This window comes from Lycorma delicatula, chromosome 5 (assembly GCF_047948215.1).
Source record: "Lycorma delicatula isolate Av1 chromosome 5, ASM4794821v1, whole genome shotgun sequence".
In the NCBI taxonomy this organism is placed as follows: domain Eukaryota; kingdom Metazoa; phylum Arthropoda; class Insecta; order Hemiptera; family Fulgoridae; genus Lycorma; species Lycorma delicatula.
In genome coordinates, this window is record NC_134459.1 from 140,743,148 (window position 1) to 140,769,563 (window position 26,416).

The 26,416-nt window shown below is 29.2% G+C and overlaps 1 protein-coding gene across 3 annotated transcripts in view; it reads right to left on the reverse strand.

Moving 5' to 3' along the window:
• The window catches only part of LOC142325431 (legumain-like), a 67,862-nt gene that overhangs the window by 34,292 nt on the left and 7,154 nt on the right, over window positions 1-26,416 (reverse strand). The window contains exons 1-4 of one of the 3 annotated variants that reach the window (XM_075367195.1): window positions 20,215-20,269; window positions 17,478-17,630; window positions 10,764-10,861; window positions 4,104-4,185 (exon numbers count right to left, since the gene is read on the reverse strand). In XM_075367195.1, coding sequence (XP_075223310.1) covers window positions 4,104-4,185; window positions 10,764-10,861; window positions 17,478-17,630 — 333 coding nt within the window. In that variant the 5' untranslated portion in view covers window positions 20,215-20,269. Of the gene's footprint in view, window positions 1-4,103; window positions 4,186-10,763; window positions 10,862-17,477; window positions 17,631-20,214; window positions 20,270-26,416 lie in introns of those variants that run through there. The other 2 variants (XM_075367196.1, XM_075367197.1) reach the window with 2 other exon arrangements.

A 26,416-nucleotide genomic window follows, 5' to 3' on the forward strand; every position in this document is an offset into this window, starting at 1 on the left:
GTAATAAATTATGAAGAATCCTTATTTCAAGCTATAAATCTGTGAGTGATTTGTATCCAATAATTGGTTTCTGAATTTTTATGCTTTCAGAGATTATTAAAAAAACTGTGTATAATGAGTCTGGTCATGAGAATAAATGATAAGATTTTTCTTATAGATTTCCAGCATTATAGTAAACTACATCCCTCTAAACTAAATAAAAATTTTTATTTTTTTTTTTAAATAGTCATTTGTAGAATTGTGGAAATGAGAAGCAACCTAAATCAGAAATTTGATGGAAAAATAAACGTAATTTACGCGTACCACTAAAAATTATTTTATTATTTATTAGTAATGAAATGAAGAGTGATCAGATTCAAACTACTTTAAGAAAAGTTAATAATTTATAATATAATAAATAATTTATAATAAAAATTACTTTAATATCTATTTATAATGAATGGAGAGTGGTAGATTCAAGCTAACTTATGAAAAGTTAATAATCTATAATACAATAAATAATTTATAATAAAAGATTATTAAAAAATGTTATTTTGTAATTATAGATTTTTTAGATTATAGATCTATAATTACAGGAACTGTGTCAATCAGCTCAGTTATATATTATATGAAAAATATTTTCTAACATTGCAGTAAAAACTATAATCAAAAACAAAAAAAATAGAAATCAAATGCCATGGACATGCACTAAGGTCTAATAACCAGTGCCTGCTTAAAATACCTAAATAGCCAAAAAAAGAAAAGCTATATAAATCATAGCTTAAGCTATATAAATCAGTTAACAGCAGCACAAATAAGGGAAAGCTTTTATGAAAAATAAATAAGTAAATAATTATAAAAATTACCTGAAAAACAATTAGAAGAAATAATAGGGATAAAATCAAAAGTCAATATACTGAATAGAAAAAATATTGATTTATTTTAGCTATAAATAAGCTTTTGAAAAAAATAAGCGCAAAGTAGGTAAATATTTTATTTTATTTTTATTTTATCTATTAAACTTATATAATAGTAGGAGGCAGAAAAGTGCAAAAAACCACTTATGCTTTTATCAATTATAATGATATACGAAAAAATTATAGATAACATTATAAATTACTCCATTAAAATACCATTACTCCAAATAAATACATAAACAAATCAGACTTTAAAATATATTAAAAAAAATTAAATATAAAATTTGAGTTACTCAAAATTTAATCAACCATTACAAAAAAGAAAAAAAAAGTCTTTTAACAAGTTAATTTTTTTTTCTGGGTGAAAAACGCTTTGGCATTATCATTGCCTGAACACGATGTATGCATTTTAAAAAACTAAATGTTAAAAATTAATTAAAAAACATCTTTTAAACAATTAAAATACATCTTAAATTGAAAAAACTGTAGCATATGCTAAGTCTAAAATGAAAAATCCTTTAGTGTACGCTAAGATTAAAATAAAAACATAAAGATATATCATGCTATTTATTTTTTTTTGATTAAGATAAAACTATTATCTGCTTTACGCCAAATGAAATAAATAGCTGAAACACAGTAATTCAAATATTTGAATATAAACGGATAGCTCTAAGGAATTTAAAACAAAAAATAACTTTGTTTCATTATCTCCTAGAATAATTTGCATGTTAGCCCCAAGTTTAAATCTGTGACGCAATGCCACATAACAGATACAATCCACAAGAATGTGGTCCACTGTTAGTTATATCATTCACAGCAAGCATAAACTGGTGTATCTGTTTGAGTCATCAGATATCCATGAATGAGCCTACTAGCCCGATTCACAAATCATGATAATAACCTCCTCCCGACAGTTATTTTTGCTTGAGGAGCTCCATGGTGAAACAGTGTTCTTAATTGGATGAAAATTTATTGTTCATGGTAGCATCCCACTCACTTTGCCACTCATCATGAACTATCCTCTTCAGGAAACAGACAAGATCAGACAAGAAGCAATGAAACTGGTAAAAGGAGGCTGAAAACAGGCCCCTTTTGCCGCACTATCTGCGCACTCATTGCCTGAAATTACTGTATGGCTGAGGATCAACAGAAGCTGACTGTTGTATTACGTCTAGTGATTCGCAAAATTACACATTGAATCTCGCAAACAACAGGATGTCTGGAGTATACATCACTAATTGCCTGTAAGGCACTCATGAAATCTGAGCAAACAAGAACATGATGAAATTTTGGGCTAACCAAATGTAAAACCTTATTAATGGCATACAGTTCTGCAATGAAAATACTGGTGATGCTGGGAAGGCCAAACATGTATAGAACATACATGTTTGGCAACAGAACATTGCCAACCACAAAACTGCAATCAACAAAATTAACGTTTCGAGAGCTGTCCATAAAATTCATTTTCCAAGATAACCAGATTCTGTATTCTTTTTATTGTACTGACAAAGATCAGAGCAGTAATTAACGAGAGAAAGCTGCCCAGGAGGGTAATAACATGGAGCAACAGTAAGGACTGGAGGTAATAGTATTTAGAGCTGAGAAAAAGCATTGAGCTCTGATGTCTAGCAGAGCAGTAGATCTCGACTGTTCCTGTATCAATTAGTATGCAGTTTGAAAATACCATATCAAAGGTTGGGTGAGTTGGTTGTGCTTTAATTCGAGCCACATAGGAGCATACCATTTGCTTCAGTCTGTCACAAAGAGATGGCTCAGCACTGTCTAGCAGCAGACTTACCATGGGCTTAGAGTGAAAAGCACCCGTGGCAAGACAGATGAATGAATGATGGACAGCTCTGAGCATTTTTACTGTAAGTGGCTTATTCATAGTGCAATGAATAAGCCACACAACCGTAGTCTAATTGGGAATGGACTACAGCTCAGTAGAAGTGCAACAGACATATACAATCAGCTCCCCAATAGGTATTAGATAGAATACTCAGCACGTCTAACATCTTTAGGCATTTATCTTCACCTCCTTCAAATAGGGAATCCACATTAGTCGTTGGTCTAACCACATTCCTAGAAATCTAACCCATATGCATGCCTCAACTGGTTCACCATATAAATACAGTTAAGGGTCATACAGTTAAGGGGACATGCTGACCGCATGTCCCCTTAACTGAGAAAAGCAAATGCCCTTCGTTTCTTCTGGAGAAAACATGAATCCCGTAGATTTAAAAAATTTAAATTTAGTTAGATTCATAATTAGAAAATACTCAAAATTACCTCCAAAAACAATAAACCCAAATTAAAAAGTTTACTTACACTACTTTGTGAGGCAGTCCCAGTCAAAAATCAAAATTTAAAAATGACAGTCTGAACTATTTAAATCATTTTATCTCCCCACTTGGACCAGTCATTCAGTCCAAAAGAGAAATTTACACTTCTTTTTGATTTTATGGCTTATTATTTTTATTACTATTTATTTATTAATTTTTTACTTAACTTTTCTAATTCAAATGATAATCACTGTTCAACAATCAAACTCTATGTCTTGAATGTAAATAATTAATTTTAGACTTTTTTAAATTTGGCATTTTTTTATTATAGCTTTCTGTTACAATAAATGGATTTTAACAGTCATTTAGCACAGCTCTTCCTGTGTAGTGAATTTAAGTTCAGATTACTTTTGTGGGAAAACTACTTTGAGACTACATTTTTTTTAGAATTTAGAGAATTGAAATTATGTTTAATGTTACTTTCTAACAAAAAACTTTTTCAACTAACAAGTAATGCGCAACTTCTAATAAAAATTATTTAGGTTACAAATACACTGCTGTTGCAGTTATCAAAAAGACACTTGCACGTGAGGAATATCTACTATCTTCATAAACTGTTCATCAGCAGCCTGGAATTCATTTTATGCATACATTTATTATTCAACCTCTGTCTTTTTGTTCTGCAATAATAAAGGTTTTCTTCTAAAATGTCCATATTTTTAAATCCATTACCATATGCTATTATCAGTCACAGTTTCTTTTACAAAACTTCTTTTTTTTATGAGCTCGGACAACTAATTTACAAAATTTAGTAATTTCAATAACTTATTTTGCATTTTATTTTAACATATAATTTTTTTTTATCAATACCACTTCCTGTATAAATAAAAAGATTTAAGATATGTAGTGTATAAAATCTACTTACATAACCCCTGTAATCAATTTTTACTCCTTCATAGACATTAGGTCCATCTGGTTTATTAAAAATGAGGCCTGGTTCAGGATTTCTGTTACAAAAAAAAAAAATGAAAGAAAATCAATAATAATATTTCTTTTTTTTATTCATGGGTTACATTATTTAAAGTTATTTCAATTACACTATATAAAGTTATAACAAAAAAAAGTTATTTTTAAAAATTAATAAATATTATTTTAGAAGGTCTAATTATAATTATAATAATTTTCTTATAATTTTTAAATTGACAAACACCAATATTTATTTAATGTAAAAATGGAATTCCATAACATCTACTTAACAAAATAGAACAAATAATGTATAGTTTGTTGGCTGTCTTAACTTTGTAAAGTACATTACATTCTTTTTATATATATATATATATATTAGATTTTCAAAGGAACACAATAGTTTATTATTTTGTGTAAATTAACACATTAAAATACTATAGTTACATAATATAAAAGTAAACCGATACTTAAATAACATAAAACTTAGATTTATAATAATTTTATCAAGCATGGCCTGTTGGTATGATTACACAATAAATAATTAAAATATAAAGCCCACTTACCAACAATCTTTTAATGCGTCCTAGTGCTTTCGAAAACAAATTCCATCTTCAGGAACTTAAATTTTTTATTTTTTTATTTATTAACTAAAACTTTGTTATAATGAGTAGGATTGTTATGTAAAGTATGTAAAATATATAAAGGTGGTTGTCACGTGTTAAAATTACGTTGACTTAACGTCCTGTCATTACGGTGGAGACACTCATTATGACAGGATGTTAAGTCTATGTAATTTCAACACATGACGACCACCCTTATATGTTTTACACACTTTACATAAAAATTCTACTCATGATGACAAAGTTTTAGTTAATAAAAAAAAAAATTTGTTTCCAAAAGTGCTAGGATGGATTTAAAGATTGTTGGTAAGTAGGTTTTATATTTTAATTATTCATTGTAAAACTTAATGTCTTTAAATAATTAAAAATGAAACTTTAATTCCACATAACAAATTGTAAGTTGAGCCTTGTCTACTGGGTTTGTTGTAATAATTAGATAAAAATCCCAAAATGAAGGGATTCATTTGTTATTTGTTATTCATTGTCTATGAATAATGCTTGACAAATAAGCAGTTCTGAACTAAGGCAGCAATATTATCAGGATGTGGTAAGGGATTACACTGCAGGGTGTCAGTAATTCTGTCCAAATCCCATACCTTATGATTAGTGCTCTTTCATAATGAGAGCTTCTATTAAATAAGCAGTGCCCAGGATAAATGGCCAAGGGCTTTAAAATTGGATGAGAAGGATATCCCAACAATAGTAAGTGCAGAAGAACACAAAAGCTAGGACTCTGAAAGAGAAGACCTAAGTAAATCCAGCAGTCGTTTCTGTAGCTGTTTAGAATTATTTAATGGATGATAAGGCCTCAAATACAAAAATTTAACTTTCTTCATTATTAAAACATAGCTCAGAGTGTTACATTTATTGCTATGTGATAACAATACAGGTACAAAAATTTCCAAACATATAACCATTACTTGTTCAATTTTCAATCAATAAACCAATAGATAGTGTAAATGAAATGTAAATAAATAGCATAAACAAGATAGAACCATAACATTTCATGATGTGTTTTATTAGTTTTGTCAATTAGTTGTTTTGTCATGTTTGCTGCTATTAAACGTGGTAGTTGAGCTAGTTTTGGGATAACATGCTGAATCGTCATGATCATGATTGTGTTTTTTGCAAAATATGATAGTTGAAGACCTTTTGTACATATCTGATGCAAAAAATATTGTTATTTCAATGTACTAAAGCTTATTTAACTTTAATACTACTAAAGTTGAAAACAAAGGAAAACTAACTTTCAAAGAGATTTCCAGGATGAGTGAGTTAACATTCTTCCATGTCCTCAAGAGTTTCATGCACTGATGATTGGCCAGGGTTCTTTGATTCAATTGTGTATTCCCAGTCCCATAAAGTACATCAAGCATGATATTTTTTTTATTTTAATGGGAAATGCACACTGGGTAAGTTCCAACATGAAACTCATTTTTTTCAAATGTTGAAAAATTTAACTGAAATACGCATCTATAATTAATATACACCCACCCTTGGAAAACACAACCTAACTCATATAACCTAATGGAACTGATAATGAAATGACAAAAGTATAAGAATATTTCAACCGCTACTTACAGCTAATCTATAAGATGTAACTATCCAGTAGTTACATCTTAATATGGGCGTGGTAGTAACTACCAGTAGTTACTATCGTTGCTTGGAACGCCAAGCAACAAATAGGGAAATGTAATTATTTTTTTAAGAGTAAATTGTGCACTTCATTCTCAGATGTATACACCCATTGAATTATACATATCACATGAGAAATAGGAAAGTGTGCTAATCCACAGATTAAAAATAATGGTAATTGTTTGAACACATATTATTTGTAAACATTAATCAAAGATGGTTAATTTTTATAATTTAAAAAGTTATGAACAGTGTAATACTGATTTTGCAAATGCAAATCTTTCATATTTATTTTAAGTAAATCGTTGAGAAGATATTTTTAATAAGTCAGTAATTTATTAAAAATGGCAATAAAAAAGGGCATATATATATATATAAATAAGGGTTATTCAATAATTAAACAGAAAAATATTTTTAGTGAAGAAAACGGTTAATGCAAGCAATTGAAACTTTGTATTAGTTGGCAACCTTGTGAAGAGTGTTGGTCAGGTGTTCAATTAATATTTATGTAAACATAACCTCTAAAGTTTTAGTTATGACGGTGTCTGCTCAAAGAAAGTACTTTTGAAGAACAGCATTCTGTGATCCGATTTTTACTTTCAGAAAGTGTAAAACCGTTCAAAATATTCTCTTGGATGAACAAACAATACAGAAGTAGTTGCATAAACCGTGCAAGTTTTTACGTATGGGTGGAAAAGTTTAAAAGTGGCCGCAAAAGAGCACCGTTCTGGATGTCTGGTATAAGTGTCAACCTCAGTGTTAGATTCTTGTATTGATTCACTTATCCAAAAAGACCAACGACTTACAGTAGAACAAATTGCTGAAAAATGTCAAGTAAGTGTTGGCATACCTCATTCCATCAAAACAAACTTAACTAACATAAGACTTGTGCAAGGTGGGTTCCCAGAGAGCTTACCGTTCATCACAAAGCTGAGAAATTTAGAATTTGGAACAAACTCAAAAATCATTTCAATAACAAAGGTGCATTTTTGGACAGGATTTTAACTTGTGATGAAACTTGGATACATCACTTTGAGCTGGAGTCCAAACTTCAAAGCATGCAGGAGAAACACCCTGAACTGCCTGTCCATAAGAAATTCAAAACGCAACCATCGGCTGGTAAGGTCATGTTAACCATCTTTTGGAGTGTCCATGGTCCTGTGATTATTTGGAGGAGCAATGCACTATCAAGAGCCTATACTACTCAGCCATGAATGAGAACAAAATCAAGCCGGGAAGGCAGAGGAAAAGCGTTCTTCTTCATGACAACACTTGACCCACAACTGACGCTGGAAACTATTGGCAAACTGGGTTGGGAGTTCCTACCTCATCCTCCTTACAGCCCTGACCTTGCTCCTTCAGATTTTTATCTGTTTGATCCGATGAAAGAAGCTTTGAATGGCATCAAGTTCATCGACAACAAAGAGGTAAAGAAAAAAGTTCAAAACTGGCTTTGAGATCAAGAGTTCTTTGCTGAGGGAATAAAAAGACTAGTAAAAATATGGGACAAGTGCAGATGTTGGTGGGGATTACATTGAAAAGTAGGCAAAAAAATTGTATTTATTTAAGAAATGCATTTTTGCTATACAGCTATTTGTTTAATTATTGAATGAATGACACTCATAATAAGGCCTTTTTTTGTAAGAAAAAGAATTGTGCTGTAGTATGTAAAAACAGTTTTGTTAAGTGATCTGAAAAGGTTTATGGCTTCTTTTTTTTACTACAAAACAATGAATCATACACTGTTTGCTACCAAGCGTAAAGTTTGAGCTAACAACGTTTACTTGTATCCTTAAAAATAGTTTTGACTTTTGAAGGATTCCAAGGTATAATTATTCCAATGTATAATTTAAATTGGTACATAGTCCTAATTAGCATTTAGTAATGATGACAAACTTATCATTTTATTAAACATTTCAAACTGAAATGGTATGGTTTGATTGTATTTTGGTTAAAATCAACCTGACTGTCAACTAAGAATTTATCATCTAACAAAAGACTTAAAATTTTACACTAAGGTAAACAGAAACACTGTAATCATAAACAGTAATGCTATATTCACACAATTTATAAATTTTTGTCTACCTGAGAAATAAAATGCAAATGAGGGAATTTAAAGACATCATGAAAGTCGTTCACTGATCAAAGAATTATGAAATTATCTGAGTACACTAGTCAAGGTCCCTGGATGATAAAAAAACCCATATGACTTATCTGCTATTCAAAATCAGTGAAGGTTGAAAGTTCTTTTACAGAACTGGATAACTAAGATAGGATTTGAAATTAAATTGGAACTGAGGACATACAAATTTTCTGTTTACAAAAAAAAAAATCTTAATTTGATTTTTCCTTTCTTTTAAGACGATTTGAATTACAAACTGATTTTTCTATTATTATTCTTCACATCAAAGTTTTTATGTTGACATACCAATGTAAGGCAATATTTTTAAATTCCTTAACAAACTTTCAATAAAAGGAGAATATTTTCAATCTCATCCTTAAGTGAATAATTAGTATTTATTTAAAAGTAATCCCCATCCAATAACATAAAATAATAACTTGTATTTACAAGAAAGCAATTTGCTTTCAGTTTGGATAACACACTGTATTAGCCGTTGCAGTCGAAGCTTCAAGATTCATTGTGGCAGCTGTACTTACTCACTATGTACCACTTACTATGTATTTACTCATAATGTTTAAAAGATATAGAATAAAAGAGCAAAACAAAAATTATTTTTGGTTTATTAATTTGCAAAATATCAACTGTAGTCTTTAACCTAGCAATGTTATGATGAACAAACAGCAAAGTTGCCAAGTCTTTATGCTGAACATTATTGTATAATTGTAAAAGAAAAAAAAATTAATAAACAAGTTATTTATTTATTCATCTATACATGATAAAAAAATACGTTTTTTCAATAAAAATATAGTTACTTATCTTTCTGTTTAAGTTTGTCTTATTTTTTTATTAAAAAAAAAAAGTTTCATTACGTAATGAAATAAATTTTTACATATAATAATTTTCAATTCATCTATAAAACACATTAGTAAATATTATATATTTTTTGGTGTGTTATAACAGCATTAACCCTGAAAAAACCTGCTCTCTCAAAAATTACTTTATCCCTAGGTATGCAAAAATTTTTATAAAAGATTTACATATATGCAAAAGTCACCCATTTTGTAGTTTTTTAGATTAAGGTTGGGAGAGTGACTATTAAGCAGAATTGTACAAAAGAATTTGTACAATTTACAAGTAATTTGTACTTTTTAAAGAATTTTGTGGTGTGCAGAACAGATTAAAATACTTTTTTTCATCATTATTGGTTAGTATTGGATTATTTTTCTTAGATATTTATTTTTTTCTCATGTAATATTAAAAATTTTGTTTCGTTTAGTATATAGTTAAAATCTGCCACATTTTGATGTTTTGTTTTTAATAAACTTGAAAAACTTCACGTTTGTATTTAATAACTGTGGACTTCACTCATATCACTTTACTCAAAATTAAATTCTTTACAAGTTCTGTTTATAACTTTTATGTGTTTATTATCATTTAACAAAGTTATTTTATGCCAAACGTAAAATAGTGTGTTTTTCAACACCCAACTTTTGTTTTTTTCCCCCATATTTCTTGAAGACTACTATAAATAGTTTGGGATCTAATTTTTTCAAATATTTTACGTCAGATACCACCTTACTCAGAATAAATTTCTCTATAAGTTTGGTTTAAAACTTTTATATGTTTATTACCCATTTAATAAAGTTATTTTATGCAAAAACCAATCTAAAAAATTTTATCCCTTCATAATTCATATAATGTGTCCCTTCACCAACGACAAAAATAATATATACTTCCAAACTTTACAGAGCATTAGCTAACAGAGTGGTTTTTTGTAGGCCTACCCTACAAAAAAATGAAAATACTAAAAAAATTTTTAAATAAAAATAAAATAAGTAATAAAACTTGTTTAAAAATGCACTGAGTAAATAATACACTTTTTAAATTTCAATATTAAAGACAATGCTAAACTAATGGTTAACAAGTTTCTGATAGTTTAATTTAGCTCAAACTTCAATTATCACAAACAATAGTTAAAAAAAAGAATTGTTAATTTTTTTGTACAACTTTTTATAAATTAGTCTTATTATTATTATTTGTTTATTTTTTAAGTTCATTTTATTTAAAATAATTTGTTTTCATTTTTAAAACAGTAGTTTACTGACATTAAAAGCAACATTATATGTTAAAATCATAGAAATCTTATAAAAAAACCATGTATTTTTTCAAAATTAAATAAAAATACACAATAGTAATGATGTAAATAAGAAGTAATAACTTATTATCAATAATATTTACTGACTCATTATTGAAGGCAATATCATCTTTTATCATTACAATTATGTTAGATGATGGTACTCCACGGGCAATAAGAAGGTGATAAGCGTGACAAATGTCTGCCTGAAAAGAAATAATTAAGGAAATAGTAACAAATTGCACATATGAAACCTGCAAGTATAAACCTACTAGTTTAACATTATTTTCTTTCTTTAAGCACTGTTTTATTTTTTAAATTATGCATATTTTGCTTCTATTTTTAAAATAATTTTGATATTTTAATCATTTTTTTATATTTGGGATTTACATTACTTTTGTAGTTTTGTTTTTAAACGCTTATAAAAAGGGAATAGAATAACAAATCTTTAGTTACAGGTAAACAAATTTCCTTGAAATCTAACTACCGTAACATGATTGAAGTACAGTACTAAAATTTTTGGACACTAATTAATTATGGTAAGAAATTAAATTTTTTTATGTTACCTTATCTGAAAATAAAAAAAAAAAAATGGTTTCAAGAACAGTATCAGTAATATTTCTGAAGAAATATCACTTAAAACACAAAAAATTCTTGTCAAAAACACAATTTTTTAGGTTTACCATTAAACAAAAAAACTTTGTAATAAATTCTACAGAGGTAATTTTGAGAAACTGATGTAAATAAAATCAACAAAAAACAAATAATAGTTTGAGAAATTTGACTTTAATTCAAAGTAAAATATAGCAGAAATCTTGATGATTCTAAATAATAATCAAACAAAAAATCAAAATTATTAACAATTAAGCTAATAGAATTAATTAATTTACTTTGAGGATACTGTTAAAAATAAAACAAACTAAACAAAACTTCATTACCTTTTAATGAACATTAAAAAATTCAATCATTAAGATCAATCCAACGATCTTGTATGGCTCATATTGTTCATATTTAAAATTTCAGTGATCAGTTCATCTTGCATATGAACTACATGAATTTAGAAACTTCATTTTTTATTAGATTTTGTGAGCAATGATCTAATGCAATGAAGTCGAGACCTTTGTGGCCAGTTAACAAGTCCTCTACAATCAATCCATTTTCCACTAAAATGCTCATTTAAAAAGTTATTACAATTTGAGTCTAATATGGAGGTGCTACATCCATGTTGAAAATATATTGTATATCCACTCATTTTGAGAGTTGGGCATTTTTCAGTAAAGAAAAAAATTCATTCTATAAAATTTCTAGATAACTCTGCCCTGTAACACAAAGCTAAAATGTAAAAGGGGTAATTAATTGATCATATCATACTACACATTCACTGAAAATCTTTACTAAAAATTTGTGTCCACAGTAGTATGTGGATTCTCTTCAGGCCATCAATGATAATCTCAGGTGTTGTTGACTTTGGTAGTGTTGACTCACTACCTGACTTCTACCAAGTCAGGTAGAAGTAATTTCATCTGTAGATAGTAATATTGAAAGTGATGCAGTGATATGATTCATATTATGAGAGTGGTTTGAAAAGTTTGTACATAATCCGAGAGTTGGCACCACTAATGTTTATGGAGGGGATTTTTAGTTAGTAGCATCTTTTTAGTTAGTCATCACCAAGTTTCGATCAGATCAGTTACTTTTTCTTTTTGAAGTGAGAAAGTTGAATGATTTCTAAAAAATGGATGAAAGAATTTTTTCGCATGTTGATTAAACATTTACTTTATGACGAGTAGTCGAAAGAAAAACTTGATAAATATGAGTTACCTTTGAAGCTGCACCTTTGATTAAAAGAGTTTATAAATGGTTTCAAAACTTTCAAAGTGGTAATATGAGCATAAGTAACACAAGTAATGCAGAATATTCTGGACACCCTGTTGAGTTAATTACTCCAAAAAGGATTGATAAATTCAAGATATGAACTTGGATGATAGTAGAGTGAAGGTGGGTGAAATTGCTAGTACTGTAGGCATCTTGATTGAACGGGTGCATAATATTTTGCACCAGCAATTGAACATGATAAAGCTATCCACAAGGTGGGTATTGTAATTAGTCGCATTTGACCAAAAATAAAACTGTGTGTGTGAGGCTCACAGAAAAAATACTTTTCCAGCATGATAATGCACCTGCTCATTTCTCTGCAGCCATGGCCACAAAATTGATAAGAATTATGATTTAAATTCATTCTGCATGCCCCTATTCTCCAGATTTGGCTTCTTCGTACTACTATTTGTTCCACAACATGAAAAAAATTGCTGGCAGGAAGAAATTTTATTCAAACTAGGAGGTGATTGCAGGAACAAAAACCTGTTTCAGAGTTGGAACAAGCCAATTATTTGGAAGGGCTCAACGAACTGAAGCAGCACTGGATGAAATGTATAAGCTTAAAAGGAGACTACGTTGAGAAATAGAAGAGATTTATCTTAAAAGTTTAAGTGATTTTTATTTCTTCACAGACTCTTCAAACCATCCTCCTAGTCCATTCACAAAACTGCAGTCATGCAGCATAATCTGTGGGTTGAAATTTCTGAACATGAAAATTGCTCTGTATTTACCATGTATGAGGTTTTGGGAGGTTAAAGTTGTCTACATATCTTTACAAACTTGTTGTAGGACTACATTCAACTATCTGAAGAATATTTTCAGTCTTACTTTCACGTTACAAGTTCATTCTAAAATGAAAAATTTGTACTAAAAGAATACCACTCTTACACAAATTGTTAAAATCCTACTAAATACTTTCTGTACTGGGATACCTACAACAGAATTCTACAACTGAAGATTTAGCATTTATGAGATTTAGATTTACAAAATCAATACACATAAGCCATATCTGCATATTCAATATAGTGAATAAGGAAGACATTGTTAAAACAGTTTTAATTTTTTTATAAACTGCAAATTGAATTAAAATTTCAAATGAAAACAATCAAAAATTAGATTCTTTCTTAATGATAAAATAAATCCTACTTCTAAACAAAAATAATCACAATTTAAACAGCTACTAGTATATCATGCTGGATGAATGAGTCAAATTTAAATTAAATTTCAATCCATTTAGTCAGTGATGTCAATTACTTGATTTAGGTAATAGCTCTATTGAAAATATCTTATCATTTAATCTGTAACAGCTATATTACATTTTAACTTTTCTCTTTGTTTTGCTTTGTTTGCCCTGTTTTGTTTTTAACTGAACTCAAATTTCACAATCTAGTATATGCTTTTCGTTGACGTTATTAATATAATTTTTCTTAGAATTAAATTCTCTACAGAACTTTGTTACAAAGTTTTATTTATTAATTGGAAATTTCACAAAGTTATTTTATTTTAAACCTAAAAAATTATGTTTTTGAATAGAATTTTATTTTTATGTGACACTTCTTTAAAAGTATTAGATACAACATTGTTAGTCATTTTTTGTCATTTTCAGGTCAAATAACATAAAAAAACACTAAGTTTTTTATTATAATTAGCATCCATAAAATTTAATAAGGAACAAAAATCAGTATGAAATCTTTTGGCAGCAGTAATTTGAAAACAAACCATTTCTGGATCTATGTTTGTATTCATCCAAATTTTATACATCCCTCTATCCGTAACAATAATTTTTATTTTTTGTTTAAAATCATAAAATAAAAAAGCAAATATTGATTACTATACATATACACATTTTAAATTAATGTACTTATTTGCTGCCTGTCACCCAAAATATTTAGATGTACTGTGAACAATTTGTGTTTATTTATTTTACAGTATTTTAGGGTTGAGGAATATAGAAAAGTGTTGAGCATATAGGAAATTTTGAAATTTTTTTAAACTACTGGATAAAATTATCACCATTTATTTCATTGTGATACTCTTGGGAAGATCTGGATTCAAATATCCATAAACCACCATTCAAAAACTCATTTTCACTTCCTACATGTGTTACTAATAATGATTTTCCTTTTCAAAATGAGATTTTCACCCCAGTTGATAAACATTTCATAAAAGCATCTACTGTGCTCTTTATTTCATATCCACCAATATCTTTTCTCATACATGTTCTGCATTAACCCAAATTTCAATTAGATAATATACTGTCTTACCCTCTTCAATAAATCGCTTAATTTCTCTTAAATATTTCCTTCACCATGAAAAAACATCTTCGCATATAATCAATAAAGAATTACTTTTTCTGGACATGAAATGAAAATTTACTGATTTTAAAACACAATGTAATATAATTCTAGAAAAATTCAGAATTTCAGAATCAATATTCACGTCATTTAATATTTAGCTCGAGTTAGAAAGCTCATTATTGAAATAAATGAATAAACTTTTTTTTTCTGATAGCAGTTTTAGTAGAATCTTCCAACTTTTCAATCGTTTTCACATGCTTTTGAGTCTTTTTAGGGCTAACATGTTTACCAAAAATTTTGTGTTTATTTATTACATTAAAAATTGATCTTTTGCAAATGCCTGTTGAATTACTTGCTTTCTAAGCAATGTTTCTGACTGAAGTTTCAGGGTATTGTTTTATATATATATGTTACTGATTATTTTTTTGGAGCTACTAAAAGGATTTCCAGTTTATGTTTCATGACAGAATCAATAATCGTTAAAACCAGATTGGCACAAAAACACAGGGTAAATTAAAATTAATGAAAGAACAATGAATAAAACTGTTATAAAAATTAACTATAAAACTGTATCATACCTTATGGAGTAACACGATAACACAAGCTGAAATACATTCTATCACTTAACTGAATAATGGTGTGAAGTATTCACCTAAAGTAACACCTAAAAGTAGATTTAAAACTATACAAGTGAAACTTACATCACAAATATGAATTTAAAAAATGAAAAACAAGCATTAAGACATTATATTGTCACCAGTATGTTTATATCACACTCCTATAAAGGCAACATAAAATAATTTCATATACATTTTTTTTTCCTCAATATTATGGATGTGGTAAGTATGAATTTTAAAATTTAATGAGAAGATTAAAATGAATGAAGAAATTCTACATCCTGACTGAGAATCAAATCAAGATTAACCTGATCTAGAAGCTAGTATTCTAACCAGTGTACTTACAGGCCATTCCTTGCAACCAACAGCTTATGATGCAGTTTACTATTCACTGCAAAATATTATCACAATAAATCATTGAACTTCTCGTGAACTCAAATTATATTAAAGCATTAACAATGACAACTTAGTAAACAATAATAGAAACCATACTTTCAAGCAAACATCATGTATAACTAAAGATTTTGCTCTACATATTGTCAACAATAAACAGGTGTATAAAAAAGTAGCAGGGTTTCAAACCTATTTAATACCTCTTAACTTTGACTTACAGTAATGAATCACAAAAAAGTTGAAAGAGTAACTCTTACAGTTTTTCCTTGTAACTGTAAAAGGCCCTATACCTTTTATTACGCGGCACACATCCAACCAATAGAAGAGTTAGTCCTGTACTTTAAACAATAGGTCTAGAGTAATAGAAGAGACAGCTGCTTCAATTCTATCCCCCAAATCACATAGATCAGTAAGTAGCGGCACATACACAAGATCCTTTATAAAACCCTAAAGGAAAAAATCACATTTGTACACCTCACCTCATCCAAAAAATATTACGATAAATTAAACACCAATATTATTTTTTGTACATCCAGTATTATAGCACAGCTTTGTTTTACCTCTGGTGCAAAAATTAAGATAAAAGTTTTACATAATTTATATTAATTGTTTAATTTTCAAAACCAAAATATTTCTAGGTACACACTAAATGAAATTTTTACCTCAAATGACTCCCAGTATTGTGCTACTGATGAGGGTGTAAAACTTGGTATGGACATTAACACTGTCCATAATCAATAATTTATTACAATATGCATTGATACAACTTCCTCTTTTGGTTAAGATAAACTATCCTGGGTCTCAGAAAAACTGGCTTCAACCTTTTTTTTTTTTTGTTTAATCCACAAAATATTTAAAGAATTCTTTTTTATCATACACTTTTTTTAGAAATTTGACAAGAAACTACACATATCTTTTTCAGTAAATTGGAAAAGAAGATTATACTCAAAAATCATTTACAAAAATTTTATTTAAAATCTAAACCTTCATGATTATTTTGATCATTAAACAACCAACAGACATTGGGGAAGTAGTATAAATAAATGAAAAAAGAAAGAAATAATAATAAAATGTATTAATTGTACATGCAAAAACGTAAAACAATTTATAAAAAATAATTGTTGTCATTTCAGGCAATTAGAAAGTATGAGTTTTTCAAAACATCCTAACATTTAAATTTCAACTCAAATTGTCCATAAAGACTTAATGCAAGCTTTATTTACATACTAGACAGATAAGAAGTATTAACACAGATAAAGACACCGATAAATTTTAAACCAAATCAAATATCACTGCCCATGTACAAAATTTAAGGGTGAAGACACAATAAATTTCTAAAGTATCTTATATCTATAGAAGATTTTGAAGATACTAGAAAACTAGGATATTCCAATGAACACCAGAGAAATTGGCTGTAATCCAGAATTGCCTAGAAACTGGTCACAAAATTATTTTATTAGAAACTATCATTTTAAAACATTTTAAAGTAATAAATAGGAATTAAATAGTTGGGAAACTACTATGCAAATTATGATTTTTTAATATAATCTTGTTTTCAGATTTCTTTCAGTAACTGTTAACCATAAGCTCTTTTGGTATATTTTGGATTGATGTGAAAAGTTATTAGATGGTAATACCTGATGCCTGTAATTTTCCCATCCATCTGAACCGGAAACAAGAAAGGCCCATAGCTTCTTTCCTTTTGCTATTTCTTCAGATAATACATCTTTTTTCTTCAGTGTACATGCATTAGGTACCACTGAAAATAATACAAGGAGGAGAAATTTCATCTAAAAAAAAAAGACAATTATTAACTAGACCACCATTTTAATTTTAAAAAACGATTAGAAAACTGAAAACCTTAGTTTTATTAACATCTAGAAAACAAAAATTATTTAATATATAATAATTTGATGACTCAATTGCATTTTCTTTCTTTTTAAAATATCTGACTGGAAATCTGCTCTGTAAGATCTAACACGGGATGTACACAAAGTAAGGATTGATAACAGTACTAGTAATTTATTTTGAAATTGCTTACATTTTTACAAATAAAATTTTAATTAAAAAAGGTTGAATTTTTCACAATACCAAGCACACTTCTAATGGTTTTAACAGCAAATTAATCTGTATTTTTCTATATAAAAAGATAACCATTTTTCTTATATCTTACACATATTATCTAGATTATAGTTTCAAGATATAAATATCTGATACAAATTTAATGACTGGATTAATTGATTGGCATGATATTATCAAAGCATTAGATGTCTAGTGCAGCAGTACTGATTTGATCCCATTGAGCAGGTGCGTGCAAATATATAATCTACTTCTGTACAAGTATACTTTTTTCAACTTCTCGTATGCTGTGCATAACAAATATAGAAAAAATTGTACAGGATAATTACCTGAAGAATTTTTGTAAATGTAAAAATTAAACAGTCATGTAGGATAACAAATAAGTAACTTTCCTCAATGATCAATCATAAGGTCAGAATATACACATAAATTCAACCTTAAATAACCCTAACTTTTCTAAAACTAATATTTTTGGTTATAGTAACATTCATAACATTATATAAACAGGTGTTTATAAAAGCCATTTCAAGAAGTCAGGGACTGGTCCCCCACATTATAAAAATAAAGATAAAAATATCAACATATGTCTGGAAACACTTACTTTACCATCCATCTGCCACTTTGTGTTTTAAACATAAAAGTTTATTTCTCGGGAATGTTTAATCGTATCTTGTATACTGTTAGGGTACCTAGAGGTTTACTTGCATAAAAATAATGAACCTGATCTCTCAATCCATTTGAAAATGGCAATTACATAAACTTTATAATCATTAATATATTTGCAACTACTGAATTATTTAATTGTTATGTTTTACAAAAAATGTTACGCATTTTATAACAAAGAAAATAACAGCTTATTTATTCAAGTCCATTCACAGATTAACAAAGTTATGGCAAAAATTCTTGCAGTCCTCTAGATTAAAAAACAGTTTTCACTTCATACTGTAAATATTATTAAATTTGTTTTGTTTATTACATGTTAACATTGATAAAATTATTCCAGTTGAGAATGTCTCAAGTTTTTAATTTTATTTGGGAAAAAATAAAAACTGGTGTTTTAATCTAGTGACTCACTTCAAGAATTTTTGCTATAACTTTGTTATTTATAACGAATTTAAATAAATAGAGGTCTTTTTCTTTGTCATAAAACGCTTAACATTTTTTACAACATAGCATTTAAATAAAACAGTGGTTATAAGTATTAACCAAAAAAAAATTTATGTATTAGCTATTTTGAAACGGATTGAGATTAAGTTTATTATTTTTATACAAGTAAACCTCAACGTAAGCTAGCAGTATATGAAATTTCAGCTTGGCACGATAAACCGTTACCGAGAAATACATTTTTATGTTAAAAATACAAAATGGCGGATAGCCGGTAAAATAACCTTTTCCGGACATATGTTGATTACAGTTCTTTATTTCGATGTGAGGGAGGGACCATCCCCTGGATTCTTGAAACGGGTTTTATAAACACTCTGTATACAATAATAACCAATGTGAATATATCAACATTCAACATCAAATTGTCAAAATACATTTCTGAAAATGATTCAAATCTGGAATTTTTTGTTATGATCGCAGATACTAATGCTTCAACACACAGATGTCATTTATTTATAAATATTCTTCTTCAGCATTACACATTTTAAAAACGTTATAATTTTAAATTCAGTTTTACAATATTACTTAATTCTTTCTACTAAATAATTTATCTATTCTAAATTTAAACAGACAAAGTTCTAAAAAGCAGAATAAAATTTCTTGTAGATGTTAGTGAAAAGTGAAGTTATAATGTTTGCTTTAAAAATATATTTAAAAGATTTTCACAATCTAACGTCATTTATTGTAATTAATAATTTAACAATCGCCAAAAATCAAACTTTTGGTATAAGTAAATATGTGGATAACTTGAAAAATAACTTATCACAAAAAACATCCAAGCATTAACAAAATCTTTCTAGAACGAAATACAACAAATATCAAATGCAGTTTTTCCCAGGTGCATGTAACAATAAATATGTATTATATTAATTTTTATATAAAACCTACGTAAAGTTAAAGTAAATTAACATTCAAATCTGTTCATTTATGGGAAACGGCAACATAAAAAAAAAATTGTATAAATTATAAACAATACTTGACAAAATTTAATCCACGGATTTTTGTTACATATGAAATCTGCTTGTTAATTCCTTTACGGTAAATACATATTAGCACAACGAAAACTAGATAATTAAATAAAATCCAATATACATTAATTTATTAGTTAAAATGTAGCAAAGTTATCATTACCTTACATTAATAAAGAAAACAAACATCCCGCACACTTAACCTCCACTCTCAGTCATACCGAATGTTATTGTTGTGATTAACTTAACTCGCGGTTTTCTAGATGGCAGCACTACAATTTTTATTACAATATAGATATGATGAATAGTTGGTGTGTACTTCTAATTTCGTTTACATACTGACATAGCACCAAATATACAGAAGTTAAATATCTTGTCTTTATAAACAAAAAAAAAGTGATATTGATCTCCAGCCCGAATACAATTACTCTTCCGTATACAAAGAAATACGATTCTATTATGCGCCGGCAGTTACGTTGAAACGTACCGTAGTACTACCTCTAGGTTTGCAGTGGAGCAATTCGATTGATTTTTAGTTAAAAATAGTTTAATTACGATGTGGTTCAGATCGGGTACTACCCGAAGGCGACAAAAAAATCTGTAGTTGTAATTTGAAGCGAGTGACAACATTTAAAAAAGAATAACGTTTGAAAAATCTCCATAACTGTACATTTTTGCAATCCCTTTTGCGTACAGTCAACAAGTTACACTCTCATCACCTTCCTTTGTTTAATTAAAAGACAGTCAAGTACAATTGTTCTGTAACTTTTTTAATATTTTTGCCATGCATTTCATAAGATTGAAAATTTTGTACAAAAATGGTATTTTTTTTAACTGATCAATTAAAAAGAATAAGCCTATTTTTTGTATAAGAAAATATTTCAGGATTTTACCAGGAGAAGTCACCCTGAGATAGATTGCATAATTAGCCATGAGAAACTCTCTCATATCAATCTCAGCCTTCTAAGCACTGACAGTGTGCTTTTGTTAATCACTGTAAAACAGACTTCTGACAGAATTGAAAGGAATGGATCGTACGAAGAAAACTGTATCTCCTTCACAGATATCTTCTTTAATATATTTGTAAGTGGGGGCTCAGGTACCATTACATAGTTTTGGTGGGATAAAGCAGATCAAATTTGAGGCTGGGGTTGTCTGTACAATCCCAAAGGGTAAAGGGTTGAATGTCTGCTGGAACTCAGTAGGATAATACAACTGGTATATTTTTAACTTTCATCATTGTTATCAACTGAATTGTTCATCATCCCATTGACTGCTGTCCACCTTCTTTTCTGAGGCATTCAGTCACGAATGGTGTCAAATCTGGACTAGGCACAGGGTTCACGCTTCCGATCAGCTTAGTTTGAGGGAATCATGTTAGGTTGGATGTGAAGAATCCATTTGAGGCCTATGTGAAGGTGAAATTTGATTTGTATTTTGCTGATGTAAATGTCTGCCAAGACATTTACATCAGTGACATCCCGACCGAGGCCTGGCTCATGACTGTGAGATGTAACTGCCCCTCAGAGCTTGGAATGAAGGGGGTGGTGTGGCAACTTGTAACATCACAAGGTAGGTGATCTTCCCCCTACGGGATTGGGATGTCTACCTTCTTAACAGAAGAATACCAGAAAGTTACTTATTTTGGTTCTCTAATTTTTTTTAATGTTTACAAATCGTCAACTTTATTACTATGTCATATATTTTTGCATCTGGGTCAAATAATTAAAGACTATTCAAATCATTAGTATCTTATGAGGATTTTCCAAAGTATTTTTCACTCCAACGGCAATTTCCTAGTTTTGTATTTAGTTCAGAAACACTTTGTCTTCACATTTCAACCCTCACAACATCCTTAAATAAGAGTAATTTTTTTTTCCAAATTTGAGGATAGCCTTGACATCAGCAAGGTATTGTATTTTAATGATGAAAGAAGTACAGTCAATGTTTATTAATAACTGACATTTTGGTAAAAACCTTGCCATTACAAAAGAATGATAGGCATTTTCACAATTCATACAGACTGTGAGCAATATTCACACTAAATAACTTAAAAGTTACTTCAAAATACACAGGAGCTAAATTAACATTAAAACTTCCAAATAGAGTTAAAGTTGCCGGAATTAAAAATCTTTTTAGTGCATCTTCTTTCATTTGTTAATTCCTATCCTAAAATATACTGGAACAGTATATTATCTATTTTATATTATCTTTTATGCTTTTAATTATGTTGTTCATAACATTTGTGTTAGTAGTAATAATAGCCGTACTTCGATTAATAATATTGATTGTTGGTTTAAAGTTTCTTTTTATTCTACATTTTTGTGAAGCTTTGAATTTATTTTATAAAAAAAAAAAAATATCCAGTTAATAACTACAGCATGAGGTTAATGCTTGTATGAAACAAATCAACAGGCTAATATAACAAATAAATATGTAATCTTTGAACTTGTAAATTATCACTTTAAAAGCAACAATTTAGTTCTTTATAAATCTGACTCTTTGAAATTAACACAAAATTAAAACTAATTAACTTACTAATGTTACATGTATAAACTTCAAAAAACTTAAATTATATTTAAAGTTATTGAATGATAAACCTATCAAATTCTTTCTTAATAGAATATTTTTTTAATTTACTTCAAACTACTTTAAGGAAATATCACCTTTGCCACCATCTTCAGTAACTGTAGCTGCTATTAATGATATTTGGTTGGTGATCTTATTTTAATTAGGTTAGGTATATTTAGAATATAGCAAAAGGATTTCATTTCCAATTACTATTAATGTGGGATTTTTATTTCAACTTCAATTTGTGTTTTTTAAAATCGGATAAATTTGTAAACAATTTTTTAAAGAGATTTTTTTTTGTAAAATATATTTGCAACAGCATTATTTGTTAATATTTAGTGTTATATATATATTTTTTATTTGTTTTTATTAAGTCTCTAACCTCAAAGGAAGTTTGGCTAAATGGTTTATAGTTGTTGAATAGCTTCAAATGCTGTACTATTTAATGAATACACAAGGTTATTCCTTTGAACCCAACACTTTTTTTTAGTGATTTTGTAATTCCTCATCAAATAGAAGAAATTTTTATAGTAGCATTTATATTCAAGCTAATCAATCAACCCTCAATAATTGATCAGTAATCTGCTACTTCCATCAAAAGGTTCTGATCTTATCTCCCTTAGGATTGAACAATCCTAAGGGAATTAGGATTTAAATTTTAGGAACTAAATTTAAAATTTAGGAACTAAATTGTATGTATGAGAAATTTTTATAGTAGCATTTATATTCAAGCTAATCAATCAACCCTCAATAATTGATCAGTAATCTGCTACTTCCATCAAAAGGTTCTGATCTTATCTCCCTTAGGATTGGGTGCCTGCTGCCTTGCCATTGGGTCCTGTCTTTTAGATAGGGTAAATAATTCTTTCTCATTGCCTGTCCTTATCCTTTATCCTTATCTTATCTCTTTTACCCCATTATCAAATCTGAGACGATTTGGTTTGACTCCCTTCAGGTCAGATTTCTTCATGCTAGGACTAGACACCAAGTACATTCTTGCTTGGAATTTTATCCTCTTAAATCTCTTCCAAAACATAAAAATAAAGGTTTTTCAAAAATAAGTAATATTTACATCAGGGTTTTCTCCATATCAAGCCATTAATATTTACACAATACTCAAATTGTAAGGAATATTATCAAAATGTAATCCTTTCTAATCTTGTACTTGACTAAATTCATAATTTAGACTTTCTAGATCATTGATTCCCAAAGTGGTACAGGTGGACTCCCAGGGGTCCACGGGAGACTCGACGGGGGTCTACGTTGGCGTGACAAAAAAATGGGGGTTCACAATTCGTAGGCGGGGGTCCACGAAAATTCATCTGGTTTCGATAGTGAAGAACTAAAATGTTGGCTTGACTTTGCGTATCAATCTAGGCAGATAATGTTTTGAGAAGCTCTGAGACTGTTACTTGTAAAAACTTGCATATTCCATATTCAGTACAACGAACGTGTCGAGACTTGCAAAGCGCCGCCGTCCACATCGCTTGTTTAGACGTGCAAAGGGACGAAATACGACTTGTGGTGTGTGTGCTAGCAATCTTGCATGAACTTGTTTGATTCTTCACTATTATAAATACGACTGCCAAGGGTAAACGTTACTCATTTGTTTCCGGAATTTCGAAAATAAAAGTGAATAGATGTTAGCGTTTGCCAGTGTCGGAAAAAATAGTAAGTACTTACCTGCTTTTTTGTTATACTTAACTTTTATTTCATTTTATTTATTTGACAATTTATTGTACACGTCAGTAAACAAAAAATACGTAGGTACAAAAGGCGAGGCTTATTCCTAAAAGAAATCTCTTCCAACCCACCTGCGATAAAGATATATTTATGTTGTAATAAGTATATTTGTAATGTTTGCGTGCAGTAGGTATGTATTAGAAATTAAATACTGAACAGAGCCATTATTAGAGACTTCCCTAAAAGAACAGAAAGCCGAGAAATGTTAAACTTTTTGTCCCTACTTTATTAGTAATATTTTTTTTACCTGACTGTGTGGTGGTTCACTAATAATTATATACATTTATACAACGTGTTACAGAATAAGGGTTACAACCGGGAAATGTTATGTTCAGGATCAGTTTTTAAGTCGATTCTAATAGTTTGTTTTTATATATCTGAAAAAAAATTTACACCAAAAATTAATAAAAAGTGGTCAAATCGCAATATTGAAACGTCGCGCGCGGCGCGGTCAAAGCCGCGGGGGCTACGCTACCTACGCGACATCACAATATTGTAATGTGACCACTTTTTACTGTCTCCGTTTAAGGATTTCTTAATTTTTGGTCTAAATTTTTTTTCAGATATATTAAAAAAAAACTATTGGAATCGACTTCAAAACTGATCCTGAACATACTATTTCCCGTTGTAACCCTTATTCTGTAACACGTTGTATATTTTCATAAATTGTACCTCTCTCTCTTTTTCCTGTTTAGCCTCCGGTATCTACCGTTCAGATAATACTTCAGAGTATGAATGAGGATGATATGTATGAGTGTGGTCTTGTACATTCTCAGTTCGACCATTCCTGAAATGTGTGGTTAATTGAAACCCAACCACCAAATCGGTATCCACGATCTAGTATTCAAATCCGTGTAAAAATAACTGGCTTTAACTAGGACTTGAACGCTGGAACTCTCGACTTTCCAAATCAGCTGATTTGGGAAGACGCGTTCACCACTAGACCAACCCGGTGGGATCATAAATTGTACCTGTCTTTACATACTCGTAACGTGCATCACACTAATAAATAAATGATTAAAATCGCAGTTGTGATATCAAAATATTGGTTATTTAAAAGTATTTTCTATAGAATTTACAAAAATATAATTAATGAAAAAATGTTTTATATCACATTAAAATCGGTTCAGCCATTTTCATAAAACTTTATTATGGATCTTACCGATTTATTACTTTTAATAATTAGAATCAGTTTGCCGCTGGTACTTTATTTCATTGCAATAATTAATTAATCCTATTCTGTTAAAATAGTCATATCCTGTTAAGTAAGACCGCCTTGAGATTACTAAAACAAAGTTTTTTTTTTTATTTACCAGTAGGTAACTGATACGAAACATGGCTGAATCTAAGAAGAAATGTCGGCTGTACAGTATTGATTTAAAAATTTAGATTTCTTCCATCAAAGGCATACAAGCGATTGCCTATATGCCTTTTGTGCAATGACTCTATGAAACCATCGAAGCTCATCTAAGAAGGTGTCATCCTGATAAAATAGGTAAAGATTTGAAATATTTTCAAACATTGAAGGAAAAATATGAAAAGAGACCTACTGTGCACAATATGTTCGCTTCAACGTCTGAAAGTAACGATGATGGCTTGTGGGCATCGTACAATATTTCATTACTTATTGCGAAATCTGGAAAACTACACACCATTGGAGAACAGTTAATTTTACCTGCTGTTGAAGAGGTTTTAAAAACTGTTCTGCACAAATCTCCATTTGACATACTCAAAAGAATTCCTTTGAGTAACAACAAAGACGTATTGATGAAATGAGCTCTGATATTGAAAGTTTCTTGTGTAATTAACTGCAAACAACTCATTTTTCTATTCAGCTAGACGAATCAACTTTACCTGGTAATGAAGCATTATTATTAGCATATGTTCGATTTGTTATGGACAAAGAAATTCATGAAGAGCTACTATTCGCGAAAACTTTGGAGACAGACAAAAATTGAATCAATATTTAATGTCCTGAGTGATTTTTTTAACGATAAATCAATTCCATTCACAAATGTCATTTCGGTGGCAACAGATGGAGCTCCTGCCAT